At 32.4% G+C, this 15,390-nt stretch overlaps 1 protein-coding gene across 2 annotated transcripts in view; it reads left to right on the top strand.

The window, feature by feature from the left end:
* The first annotated feature begins 526 nt into the window (after positions 1-526).
* The window catches only part of LOC134687092 (uncharacterized), a 72,664-nt gene continuing 57,800 nt past the window's right edge, over positions 527-15,390 (top strand). Inside the window, exons 1-2 of one of the 2 annotated variants that reach the window (XR_010101725.1) lie at positions 527-581; positions 4,310-6,646. Coding sequence is in view for 1 of the 2 variants with exons in the window: in XM_063547070.1 (XP_063403140.1) it covers positions 4,314-5,996 (1,683 nt within the window). In the remaining variant the exon portion in view is untranslated. Of the gene's footprint in view, positions 582-4,309; positions 6,687-15,390 lie in introns of those variants that run through there. The other variant, XM_063547070.1, reaches the window with a different exon arrangement.

Raw genomic sequence — 15,390 nt, 5'->3', positions numbered from 1 at the left:
GATATGAAACAATGGACTAAAATATAAAAAATAGGAAATAATGGGCTAAAATATAAAGAATATAAAGAATAAGAAATAATTGGTTAAAATATGAAGAATAAGAAATAATGTGCTAAAATTTAATGAATAGGAAACAATTGACTGCAATAAAAAGAATAAGAAATAATGGGCTTAAACATAAACATGATAAATTAAAGTAAAAGGAAAAAAATCATAAAAGCTAAACAATATAGAAATGGCAGACATATACACATTCAGACCATCGTTTATATTTTCAATCATATGCAATAAATTATTGAAAATATATGTCACCTAAGTGATAATACATCTATATAAAATAATGATACGAATTTTAAAAGAAATTAGGTCAATTAGTTGTAAGAGTTTGTTTTTGCACTAGTATATAATACATACATTTGTACATAATATCTTTATTTAGTTTATTTTTAAAATCATTAAATGTCTCCACTGGCTTACTAAGTTTATTTATAGAATCATCTCACCTGACTTACAAACATTAAATCACGTGACCATTTACCTTCCTTATCAACAGACGTGTTTTATTTATAAGTCTTATCAAGGTATTTGATTTGTATCATTATTTCGGTGCTTATTACAATTACAATTTACACAGAAATCAACACAAACATGCACGCACACAATTGAACTTAAAATGTAGTAAGAATTGTTTATTTTTTGCGTTTTATTTGGAATAACGTTCGTTTCATTTCTTCATGAGATATGTCCAAACACGTTGAACTGTTTAATTTATTAATGTTATTGTTCGATTTGATTTTAGCGCTCTCACATTTTCATTTCGACTAAACGCCATTATTATGGCAAACCATTAGTCTGACAGGTCATTAGTCCGACGACTCATTGGTCCGAAAACCCATTATTACGTTAACCCTATAACCCAAAAATCCGACAACCCATTACTCCGACAGTACAATTAGTCCGAAACCTTGAACAAATTATTGCGCAGTATCAATATAAAATGAATTGTCTGTTTTATAACTATATGTTATGTCTGGTCTGGTTATACCGACCCTACAAGGGCTGTTTATACTACAAAAGTAAAAAAGTTTGAAAAGACCAGCTTTTGTCTGAATTTGTCTGAATTTTTACTCGACATTCTTAATTTGTCTGAATAATTTTTTGAATTTTTTGACATAGTATTAATTTGTCTAATAATTTTTGAATTTTCTTGACAAGTGTCTTGACAGTATGAACGTTGTCTTAAAAACTCTCGACACTTCCTGCATGTCCTGCATCATACCATCTGATCAGAGTCTTGATTAGTCTTGACCAATTTTTTACTGTCTTCACATATTCTTGACATTCTTAATAATGTCTGAATGTGTCTTGACATATTCTTGACATTCTAAGTAATGCCTGAATATGTCTCGACACATTCTTGACAGTCTTAAATATGGCTTGACACTATCTCAACCGTATCTATTTCGCCTGAAATGTGTACAGACTTATTCTGCACTGTTTATGCCATTCTATTGCTGTTATATACTCCTTTTTATTATGACTAAACTAAACTTTGAAGAACCATTAAGGATTAATTTGGTATAGTAAGATACTTTTTTTGTGCACCTAAGATGGAGTACCCTAAAGTAGTTAATTTTTGATTATTTTTATTAAACGTTTAATTAAATGTTTTCACTTGGAATATAAGTCAAAGTTACTGACAAACAGTTTTAAAATGTGACATGTGTCTCTTTGGGCTCCACAATTCATCTCTTGGGTTTGTGTGGCTAAAAAATGAGGAAAAGGGGGGGGGGGGGTTTGTGTAGGTCAAAGAATTTGTTTTCATCTTGATTCAAAAACTTTATTCATTTTTTAGAACAACACAAAAACATTTTTTATTCAAATTGGAGTGTAATTTATAATTTTACCAAAAAACATTTCTGATAACTCCTTTCTGAAAAAAATCTTTGGAATGGTCAACTGATAAGTTGTACGACTGCTTACAGGTAAATCAATGATTTCTACTTGACATATGCGTGTATTCTGGTGTGTGGAATACTTTCATTTAATTAGGAACATTCTTTCCATATGTAAAACTTAATATATATTCCAACAGATGACATTACACAATTTACACAAAAACTGGTCTTTTCAGACTTTTTGACTTTTGTAGTGAAATCCAGTCAAGGTCGTTAATATCTTCTATATGTTTAACTATATGCTATATACCATTTGTACAGAAAAAATTCCGTATATATATATAAGTAGTTCAGATACTTTTTATATACTCAATTTCGAAATCTGTATACTAGCATTCGTAAGAACAATTTATGTATAGGGTTAGATAATTCAATTATGAATGTTCGTGACTTTTGTATATACAGAAATCGTTTATGTATTTAAAGAGTTACATAAATGGATGTACATAAAAAGTAAAATCACAAAAATACTGAACTCAGAGGCAAATCAATTTGGAAAGTCCATAATCACATGGCAAAATCAAAAAACAAAACGCATCAAAAACGAATGGACAAGAACTGTCATATTCCTGACTTGGTACAGGCATTTTCAAATGTAGAAAATGGCGGATTAAACCTGGTTCTATAGCGCTAACCCTCTCACTTTAATAACAGTCTCATCAAATTCCGCTACATTTTATATCCGCTTATCCATACATAACTGTTTATGTATGGATAAGGACCGTGCAGTTACAATAAACATTTGTTTAACTCAAAGACACTGAGACACATATCCCGCATGAGAGAAGTTGGGTATTTTAGGAGAATATTTACCCATAAACTTCTGTCAGATGCATTGTCGGAATAATGGGATGTCGAAATAATGGGCTTTCAGAATAAAAGGATGTCAGAGTAATGGAATGTCGGAAAAAATGACTTTTAGACTATCTGGATGTACTCTACAATTCATGGCCAGAATTATATCAAAATAATAACATAGTTTTACATCAGCAGATTACGTAAGTTTATAATAGCAATATTTTAGTCGAGTTTGAATATCAATGCAAATCATTGCTCTTTCAAAGAGGAATGCACATTGGTATGTAAGTTTTTTAGAAAATTGCTTTTTGAACCTTTTAATGCATATCACGGGTACAAATCGTGCAGAAAACTGATAACATTTGCATCATGAGCATAGTCTGAACCATTTATTACCATAAAAAATTAGTTAAAGTGTTAAAGATAAATATAATCAACATCACCGTCACAATCACAATCATCATCACCATAACAATAACAATTACAATTACCATCACCATCACCATCACCATCACCATCACCATCACAATTACTAGTACCATTACTATCACCGTCACCGTCACCATAACCATCACAATCACCATCATCATCACCGTCATCACACTTACCATAACTACTACCATCACCATAACCATTACAATTACCATTACCATTATCATGACAATACACTTACCATAACTACTACCATCACCACCACCATCACCATCACCATCACAATTCAAATTACCATTACTATCCCCATCATCACAATAACCATCACAATCACCATCATCATCACCGTAATCACACTTACTATTACTACTATCATTACCATAACCATTACAATTACCGTTACCGTTACCATTATCATGACAATAACCATCACCATGAGAGCCGTGGTGTAGTGGTTAGTGCATCGGACTACTAACACAAAGGTTCCTGGTTCGATTCCTGTTTGGGATGAAAATTTCAGGAACTCAATTTTCGGCTCTCCCTTGACACCATCTGCGAGTATGGTCTTGAGGAAACGATGATAGTCCGTCGGAAAGGGACGATAAATGGCTGACCCGTGTTAAGAGAGAGCCACATCTCTTGCACGTTAAAGACACCCTTGTAGATTTCGAAAAAGAGTAGGCTAATGCCGCTACAAGGCAGCACTCGCACCCGCAAAGTGGAAAGGGATTTATATAAGTTGCAAAACTTGTTTCCCAATCCACTATAAATAAATATGTTTAAACTAAAACTAAACCATCACCATCAACATTACCATAACCATAACTAACATCATCATCATCACCGTTATCACACTTACCATCACCATCACAATCATCATCATAATCACCATCACAATGACCATTATCATTACCATTACAATCAACATCCCCATCACCATCACAATCACCATCACAATCGCCATCACAATTACCATTACCATTACCATCATCATCACAATCACCAATACCATCATCATCATCACCGTCATCATAACCATCCTAGTAGCACCCGCATTAGCCACAGCCGACAACGATTTGAATATGTAAAGTATGCACTTTTTTACATATAATCTATTGTAGGAGTATGGCAACCAATTCCAGTTATTGTGATTTTTGTGACAATCTTCAGATTAATGAACATTCAGTAGTATGGTGTTCTGAATGTGATGAAGGGCCCAATGAAGAGTGTAAGAATCATAACTCTGATTCCAAGGCGTCAAAAAGCCATGAAACCGTTTCTATTTCCGAATACAAAAAAATACCCACCGAAGTCATAAACATCGTCCAGACCTGCAAACTTCATAATGAGAAATTCGAACTTTTCTGTAGAGACCACGATTGTCCATGCTGTCAGAAATGTGTGAATTCTCACATCGATTGTAAAAGTTTAACAGACTTAAATGAACTCACAAAGAACATCAACACTTCAAACTCCTTTTACGAATTCGAACAAACCCTGCTGGAAGTCGTCGATAATATTAAACAACTCGGCATCAACCGGAAAGAAAATTTGAAATCTCTGGAAAACAAGAAAAAAGAAATTGAAGCAGTAATAAAACAAACTAGGAAAAATATAAATGACCACCTTGATAGACTTCAGGATGATTTGATTAAAGAATTAAAGACAGTTGAACAAAATGAAAGCAGGAAAATTGAAAAGTTATTGACTACTCTAAAAAAGAAGGAAAAAGAGATAAATAAAGTAATACATAACTTTGCCTGTATCAAACAACATGCGTCTGAACTTCAAATATTTTTAACCATGAAGGATATCGAAAAAGATATTGCAGTCGAAGAAATTTTTTTTCAATCGATTACCACAGGTGAATCCACAAAACATGTCAATATTTCATTCCAGATTACTCGGTCTTTACAGCAAATCTATGCAGGCGTACAGAAGTTTGGAGAAATAATTGTCAGTTTTAATCAAAGTGATTTTTCCATTAAAAAACGAAAGGACAGACAAGCCCAGATTATGGTAGCTCTTCCAACCAAAAATATTAACAACATGACTCTAACGTTCCGGAAACGTATCAGTACAAAGTTGACTAGTATCTATGGTTGTTCACTGCTTCCTGGTGATCGGATGGTATTCTCTTGTAATAAGCAAAATAAAATAAGGGTACTCAAGTCTGACGGATCGAAAGATTTCGAAAAAAAGAACGATGGTGACACGTTGGATGTGGTATTTATTGGAGGTGATTCTATTGCTGTAACATACCGCTATTCACGTCACCTTAACATTAATATAATCGACCTGAAGAAGCACAAATTGAAAAAATCGATCAACTTAAATGCATACTATATTGGAGTAGTATACAAAGACGGACATTTGCTGTATTGTAACGGGACAGAAGGAATAAAGATGATCAATTTGAATGACGAAACTATTACCAATATAGGCACTACCATACTTACAGATTTAGCGTACGTTACAACATTCGGTGACAGACTGATCTACACAAACTTTAAAAATCACAGTGTTACCTGTTGTGATTATCAAAGTAACATACTGTGGAAGTTTTGTGAGAGAAGTGTTCTTCGGACTCCACAAGGTATCTCTGTAGACAATGACGGCAATGTGTATGTAGCAGGGCATGACACTGACAATGTGGTCGTTATATCTACGAATGGACAATGCTACAGACAACTCAAATTAAGTGAAGATGGACTAATTAGTCCAAGCGCGGTGCATTACGACACGTCTAACAATAAATTGTTAGTTGCAAGTGTTTTCGGTGAAGCGTTTTTGTATGATTTTAAATGATTTGAAATAATTCCGACTTACCTTTTTTAATATTTTACATGAGTTGGATCAATAACAAAATTTAAAATGAATTATTTGATATAAGTGTGATTTGATATTTTTATTCTACAATGTATATGTTAATTTAGGATCTTCTTACCTTTCTGGAGCTCCTGATAGCGCAAAGTGCGGCCCCAATTGGTAATTTAAAGAAAATTTTGCCTTTTTTGTTATTATCTTGAATATTATTATACTTAGAGATAAACTGTAAACATCAATAATGTTAAACAAAATAAGATCTACAAAAAAGTCATCATGAACAAAATGGTCAGTTGATCCCTTAAGGGGTTATGACCCTTTTTAGTCATTTGTTTACATTTTTCATAATTTATGACAAATTTAACAAAATCATTTCCACTGTTACTACTGGTCCAAGTTCATTATAGATATAGATAATTGTAAGCAGCAAGAACGTTCAGTATAGTAACACTATTCTGTTATCAATCCATATGTGTATTTTGTTTAATATGCACATATACCAAGGTGAGCCACACAGGCTCTTTAGAACCTCTAGTTCTATGTTGCATTTACAATTATTTGATTTTTGATTTTATTGTTGTTTTGTTTTGCCATGGCGCTGTCAGTTAATTTATTTGATTTTATTTATTTAGGTATCTTTGCCTCCGTTACCAAAACAATCGTAATGCTTAAAATACTTAAGAAATAATTCATGGGGGCTTGAATATATCGTGATTTTACCACGGGTTGGCCCTTTATGACAAATATTTTACCCTGAGCGATAGCGAGGGGTAAAATATCGGCATAAAGGGACAACCCGTGGTAAAATCTAGATATATTCAAGCCCCCATGAATTATTTCGATTCTAATAGGTCAAATACGGCAATTCTTTTGGATCGAAGCGCTCTAGGTAGAGGCTGATATTTGCCGTTCCCATAAATAAACGCACCATTCAATTGGCGTAAAAGAACGGAACAAACTGAATTAATGACATGCTAAACTATTTACAATAATGCTTTTAGTTAGTTTTTGGGTGAATTTAATGATAATTTACTTATATGTCCTATATATTATTTAAAAAATTGGCTTATATCACATTTTTGCATCGTTTGTTTACGTTTTCTAGTTGTGATGATTTTTCGGTTTCACAAGCGTGTATTTTCCCATAAAATGCTTAAATTCTGACGTCGTTGTTCTATGACGTCACATAGCTCATTCATTAAAATACATATGACGTGGGAGAACAATAGGAACAGCCCTATCAATATATTCATATATTACCACGGGTGTGTACTCAAAGCGTTTGTAGGACGTCATGTTAGAATATTACTTTGAATCACAATATTTGTATTAGGTTGAAGGTCAAAAGAGATAAAAAGATCCTCTACACATAGCATATTAAAGCCAAACTGTTATGAATGCAAATAAAGATAACGATGAGAACCAAGATAAAAGTCTTTTTGTTGTGCCTGTATTAGTTTTGTTCATGTATTGATACCCATATCCTTAAGTATAAATAAAAAAGTGCACAAAATACAATTATACAATAGAAATACAGGGATTCCGAAACAATAAGAACTTATATAAATTCGTTTTCCTTAAAAAAACATGACAAAATTAGGAACATAATATAGTACATGAATTGATACTCCATATCCTGTTTTTCTATTAAAGTAATTATCATTTCTCCAAGGGAGAAATAAAAAATTTGCAAAACACATACTAACATTTTCTTTCCAATCAGATGACATACACAGGGAAACTTTAAAGTATGAAAATAGCAATCAGATCTTATACTGGATACTGGTACAAATGAAGTACAGTCTCATCATAATATATGGTATGAAGAAATTGAAATTTGGGATATACGTCAAAGAGACAAGAATCAAAGATACACCAATGACAATCAATTACAAACAAGATTAGATTCCAATGCTACGTGAGTGATGCAACAATCCATTAACAAAAGTACCGTAACAATGATAGGTGTTAGGTATATGTATATAAGACTGAACCATATAGACAAAATTTATTAAAAGAATGTTCACTTTTAATTAAAAGGTATCAGTTACGTATGTTAAGACAAAAAAGGCAAAAAGACAGATTAATATAATTGATAAATTGTCCAGTTTACGTAAACGAAATAACAATCCATCAAAACATAAATCAAAAGACATTTTAATGTAAAAAAAAACATATCAGCCATACGTATCGGAGACAGCAATTCATCTACAAAATTAATCAATTGACATATATAAAAAAGACGCCACTAGGTCATGTTTGTTTTAGAGTTGTGTTGTTGTGGTTATTGCTTCGGAATATTATCTCAAACGGTCCTGGTTTGATCCCCGCTCCGGTAGAAAATTTCAGGAACTCAATTTTTAGCTCTCCTTTCACACCATTTACGAGGATGGTCTTGAGAAAACGATGATAGTCCGTCGGAAGGGGACGATTAAAGGCTGACTTAAGTTAAGAGAGAGACATATCTCTGGCACGTTCAAGGCATCCTTGTAGATTTCGAAAATTAACAGGCTAATAACTTTTTCCCAATCCATTATAACAAAATATGTTGAAGCTAAGGTCATGGTTTTCTCTGACTGTTTGAGACGTCTTAAACTAAATCCATTGGCTCCTGGGTGTGTACTAATTGATTATGTAGTCTTGGTTGCATGATATTTTTATTAGTTATTAATGGGTTTGAACTAGCTGTCAAGAACTGTGAGTACTCTCAGATCAGTACGTGTCTTTTGTTGTTGTGATATACAAGTACCCGGCCACGTACACTCTATATGTTTTTGTTTTCTGTATTTCTATTTGATCCATCTGATGCGAGTCTTAGATTGTATGTAATATAAAAGTGCTTTGGATTTTTAAAGTATCCACACCTGATTCACGCCACCTCTAGAATAGTCAGTTTCCCAATAACTGTGGAGTCCGACTTTGATTGCTGATGAAATAGAGGTTAATAGTTTAGAAAGAGGTTTCGTGGAAGAATCAACAATATATAGTTGTTTGTAAGGACACTTAATATATAGTTTAGGTATATAATACAGTAATGGAAGATCCAGTTCATCATTTTTGGTTGAAATTCCAAAGGGAGATAGAACAGACCAATTATTAACAATGATTTCCTCTTTGGTTAGTGTTGTGAGGTAAATGTTGAGTTACCAAGTGAATTGTAAATACCTAATTCATTTATCAAGCAGTTTATGTAAAGATATTTACACACAAAAACGAGATTTTTTAAGCTTTATCTGCGGGGACTACAACATAATGTCATGGAGGTAGGACAAGTGTATTGCAACATTTGGGTCTTGAAAAATTGACGTAGCGTGGATATTGATAGACGCATTCAGTTTCTTATTTCGGATTTGTATCAACAATCTCAAAGTCGTAATCCATTCAGAAAGAGTATCTAAGTCTTCTTTCTTGCATTTAGCATTTACCAGTACAATACTATAAGAACGAACAAAAAAACACTCGTCAGATGGAGAAAACACATATACAAGTGGACATGGTAGCATCCAATCGACACCTCAAATCCAATGAGTATTATTTTTGAACAAAACGAGATGATGGATATAATTGTATGATATAGCAACAGATCTTTAAAATAAACATTGAGACAGTTCAATTATAACAAAAGAATATGTCCTTTATACTTAGGTGAGACAACAATCCATTGACAAAACATATCACAAGACTGTTCAATGTTATCATAGATAACGGGTTGACGTACAGGTATAGGAGATCCTTCAAAAACGTTATTATTCCTGAACAAAGTCCGATATCGTCAGAAATTGCCGTTTTGCGAGTAAGAAATATTGACAGTAGTTAACATGTAACGTTCTCAAATCAATAATATCGTTAGTAGTTGCCAAATGCCGATACAATTGAAAGTTATAAACAATGTCAATTTTGCCGTATTACGGTTTTTAGTTAGGCATATTATTATTGTCAATAATTGCTTAACGGGGGTCGCATATCAGCAACACCGTCAGTAAACGACCTTAGCTGGTCCTTAGTCAGGAATATCGCCAGCTGTTGATGGATGCCCGTACAAATCAAAGTCAGCAACTATTCTAAAAATTGTAGTATGCCGACCCGTAAGTAACGAATATTAACTGTAATTGCATTTTCCTGTCCAAAATCAGAAACTTTGCAAGTAGCATGCCGTTTACCGGTCCTTAATCAGAATCAACGTCGGAAAATGTTGCATGCTTGTCCAATGTATTCTGGTCACAAGTCAGTAATCTGTCGGTAATTGCCGTATACCGTATGTCGGTCCTAATTCAAAAACCAGCGTCGGGTTTTATCATAAAAGATACATTAATGAATATATAGATATAGGAAGATGTGGTGTGATTGCAGATGCATGAGACAACTCTGCATCCAAAAAAAATCATAAAAGTAAACCATTAGGTCAATGTACGGCATTCTACACGAAGCCGTAGCTCACACCGAACAACAAGCTATAAAGTGTCCCAAAATTACTAGTGTAAAACCATTCAAACGGGAAAATCAACGTTCTAGTGAGACTGTTAGAATATGTTTGTATTTAGAGTTTTTATGTTTTACGCAAAACTATGCATAGTCTTTTTAAAATCAGATCAGAACATCTCTTTAAAACATAATGATTAAGAGCTTGATATTTGACCTTGACATTCTGTATATTGATATGTTGACTTTTAAAAGTTTAAAACATATATATCTTACGTTTTAGATTGCGGTCTCAACCACGTTCATTCCAGCTGCTATTCATTCTCAAACCAACGATGTCCTAAAAATGACAAACTATTTCCAGGACCAGATGGATCTTACATGGGTTGACACAATAGATCACATAAAGATCAGAAAAATAAAGAAATGATAATTTACCTTAGTGATAAAATAAAGCAAAGGGAAGATGAACCCAAAAAACTAAAGAATAGATTTGTTTATTTAAAAAATGATCTGACTGACGGCGAGAAGGGGACAACAAAGGTTCTATAACCCGAACATCCAAGTATTACGGGATGCTAAATATTACAGAAAAATGGCGTAAAAATAACGAATGTTCCTCCAAATGACAAAGACCACTATCCAAAACCTTGTTTATATATTGAAAATGCACTCACTGCATAGCAAAGAATGCTGTCTCAAATCGTCTAATAAAAAATTATATAGAACCATAATACGGAACGGATAGAAAACAATGTCGACACATAGAGGACCATAGAGTGGATTGGTAGAATAAAATAAAATGAGAAAATCTATCGGAAGATATAAAAAGAATAGAATAATAAACGGGCTTACAAAGAAGAATAGGGAAAAGGTACCAAACTATTGAATATAGAAATAAGGGACCTCTACACATTTAGACTCTCATTTATATCTTTTATTTAAGTAACAAGTTAAAAGTAACAAGGTCAAGAATATGTGTGCAAGTATGTGTGTGCATTAGCATATATCAGTACTTGAGGAAACAGTATCTCTATTCATATAAAAAAGAAAATTTGGTATGATTGCCAATGAGACGAACACGTTGCTTTCTTATTTTTTTTTACTAATTTACTACTCGTTGGTCGGATTGTTGTCTCTTTGACACATTCCTTAATTCCATTCGCAATTTTGTATGTTGATAAAACTAAGAGTGGAGGAAGTCCAATAATTATAAAAGATTTGCTTTTAGAACCTAAAATAGCGTAGAAAGTAGTCTCTTATGGTTGTGGTCCGTTATTTATTTTTTCTATGAAGACATATTTCTGATGTCACACTGTACGAAGTGAGACGTATCGCACTGCATGGAGTGTGATATGAAAATGTGATACGAAAATCTGCGTTAATTTGAATGATTGTTTTAACCAGCTTCATTAGAAGATATTACTACATTTCCTTTGACAATAATTTTGGTCATTTTGACTTTAAAAGGTTCAAATGATGTATATTTTCTCCATAGCAAAAGACATTTGTCATGTCTTCAATTATATACAAAACACTCTTCCATCTAAATGATCTTCTCTTTGTCAAATATCATTATATTCTGAAGCATACACAAAGTCCAAAATGTCCATTATAAAGATCGTTTGACGTCATAAAGGCATGTACAAAAGACGCAATATCAACAATTGGCGGAATTCGTTTTTTTAAAACTGAGTAAGATTGTTGATCATAAGAGAATTAGGTTTAACTGTCTTCTTTTAATGTAAATAGTAATAATAATCTCTACGAAGGCGAAGTCGTTTTTATTATATTGAAATTAAATAACTCTAGTTGATATTAATCGAAATACCATGAACCGTCCTTAATTAGGGAACCTACAATTATGGGATAATACAACATATATTAAGTTTTAAAATAAGTACAGTGATGTCAAATCAAAGATGCTCTTTCAAAACAAATTTTTTTCTAAAACAAAAAAATATACTAACGTTTGCATGTCGTGTCAAAATCGTTTGTCACATCAAATTAGATAGATTTAATTATTGGTAAATATTTTTAAAACTTCTTTTTTTAATTTCTGCTTAATAGAAGACGTATAGAAGTAAAACAATTAAACGTTTACAATGTATACACTGGTCTTAAAAAGCCGTAAACAGATTATGACAGGCTGTAAAGACATTATATTTATTTACATTTCACATCGCTATATAAGTTTAAAATTTAAAAGGTCATAATTAATAATACATGAACTACTAGCCTTTTGAAACCTGCGAAGTAAACTGGTGTTTCTTCTCAACAAAATGTTGTTGCAGGTTTTGGCAATTCAAGTAACATTTTAAACGAAGGGATAAAATATCACCTAACTAATAGTAAGTTAAAACATTTATTGAAACATATATATAGCTTAATGTATTCAAGTTTTCATATTCTGAACATTTTCTAATGCCACGAAGTTATTAAAACCTCTAATAGAAGAATTACTGTTAAAACAAGTCCTCTAATTCTTTTTTTTTCTTTCTTTCATTACTTCTATAGTTCCTGATTATGTAATTTGATAAGTCACAATTTCTATATAAAACTAAACATTTTAGTGCTTGCCATTTGACATGATTCCTATTGTTTCCTGCAAGAATAAGAAGATATGGGATGATACTCATTAGAACAACTACCAATCAGCGATCCAATAATATAGAAGTTAACAACCTTAGGTTAGTAAACGGCCTACAAAAATGACCGAATCCATACCATATATTCATCTGATAACGGCCCTTAAATGACAAATTGAAACAATTCAAATCAGCAAATAACGGCTTGATTCAAGCACAAAACAATGAAAGAAAAGAAATATGATATGCAGCAAAGTATAACAACCACTGAATTATTACAGGATCTAGACTTGAGACAGGCACATGCAGTATGAGGCATGATTGAACGTGTGCTGGCGCTGGATACTCCCTTATCCTGAGACAGAGCTGTAACAACACACTATATGGCTGTGTTGCCCTCTGTCAGTTTTTCATTTTACATAACTTCGGATTAGACGTACTGTTTCCTGGAAGGTGTACTTATTAAGCACATCTTCTAGTTGAATTGTTTCTGTACTTGTATGCAGCAGAATGCATCCAGAACCTTCTCAAAGACAAATAGAAAAAAAAACACCTTTAAAAATTGATTTTAAAGGGCAATAATTCCTAAAGGGGTCAATTGACCATTTTGGTAATGTTGAATTATTTGTAGATCTATTTTTGCTTAACAATTTTGCTTTTTATAGTTTATCTCTATCTTTAATCAAAAACTTCAAAATTTCATTTAAGTCACCAATTTAGTGGGAGCAACCCAAACATTTTCGGGCAGAAAGAAAACCTGGTAGAGATTAACTCCAGATTTGGTTGGTATTAAATATTATTCATTACCCCAAATAATTATTTTATAAACAACTAGTAGTAAAATAGGCTACACGTATGACAATGTATGAGTTTAGTAATGTACACATGGTGTCTTTAATTTATAACAGATTTTTCTTAAAAACAAGTATCAAGTTCCAAATGCAACGCGCGTACACTGCTCAGCAGTAAAGCGGAGCGTTAACCTGCATAACGGGTAATAACAGTATATGAGCCCGACCGGAAATCGCTTGAATACCCGAAAGAGTCTTCTCATAGTACCTCTGGCAATAATTCTTTAAACATGCTGATGGTCAAGTTCGGAAATCAAATCAAAGTATTATTTAAAGGCTTGGACATACACAGATTTTATATTGCATAAATATTCCAGATAAAAAGTTATGAACAAATTATATTATTGGAATTTTTTTACACGAAACACCGCTAGTTAATAATAAAACATTTAAAAACAATCAAAAGGAAAACATGTTCCACACATAAAATAACTGTTCCATTTAGAAGAAAAAGTGTTCCCATAGGAGGACAATATTTCCTATAAAAAAAAATCCATGGCAAGACAAATCGTTCCCATCAAAATTTCGTAGGAACCTTTTATGATGTTGGAAAAGAAGAACAACACGTCGTATATTAGGTTTGTCAAATTTGTTATCTTTAGCCGGTAAAATCTTTCCAGCATGTTGAATGAATCTCCTTTTTAGCAATTTTGTTTACATAAAGAAGTAAACCTCTTACTAGCCTACTGCCTGTCGATACCTTTATCATAAAGTTTATGTTTGGCATTGCACAAGTCATGTCTTCTTTAACAGTCCATGACGTCAAAATAATAAATCCCGGGGATGTGTTTTAGTTGGTATTCGTGCACGATGCATTGATTTTACAAAATGGTGTATAAAGTTTAACTATCTGTCAGTACTTTTTTGTAATGTTTTTTGTGTATTAAAGGTTACTTATTCATGGTTATAATATCTATATATCTATATAAGTGTTTGAAATTATGAAAAATGATCACTTCTTCGTACTTTGAACACACAAGTTATTTATTTTGTGAAAAACATTTCTATTCCCCATTTAAACTTTATACCTTATCACAAAAATATTTTCATTTACATTATAATATCATGAATATTGTAAAGGTAAGTAAGTAAGTAAATTATTTATTATAATAAAATGTGTAAATATGTACAGATTATAAACATATATAATATATGATAAATAATAATACATCCGGCCTTATGATCCTTTAAGCCACACCACATGAAATCTATGTAAATGGCGACAAGTTTATTGTTTGTTTTAAATTGTATAACATCACACAGCGGTACACTGATGTTGCCGTTATGTATTCACTTTAATGATTTCGTATTTACATTGTATCATCGATCAAAGATATGCGTTAAGTTTATGTTCACTTGTGTTAATATGTATTTTGATTAAGTGAAGCAATTTTTATTGATATTTGACAGTGTGTCTTTGAATGTGATATATACTCATGGTTTAGAATAGGGTGAAGATTGGAACTTATTGAAACGTTTGACCTGTTGCATTTGTTTGCACCTGTCCAAAGTCAGAAA

The sequence above is a fragment of the Mytilus trossulus genome, chromosome 10, assembly GCF_036588685.1.
Source record: "Mytilus trossulus isolate FHL-02 chromosome 10, PNRI_Mtr1.1.1.hap1, whole genome shotgun sequence".
NCBI classification, from domain to species: domain Eukaryota; kingdom Metazoa; phylum Mollusca; class Bivalvia; order Mytilida; family Mytilidae; genus Mytilus; species Mytilus trossulus.
Note: the sequence above shows the minus strand (reverse complement) of the source record. Positions and strands in the feature narration are given on the sequence as shown.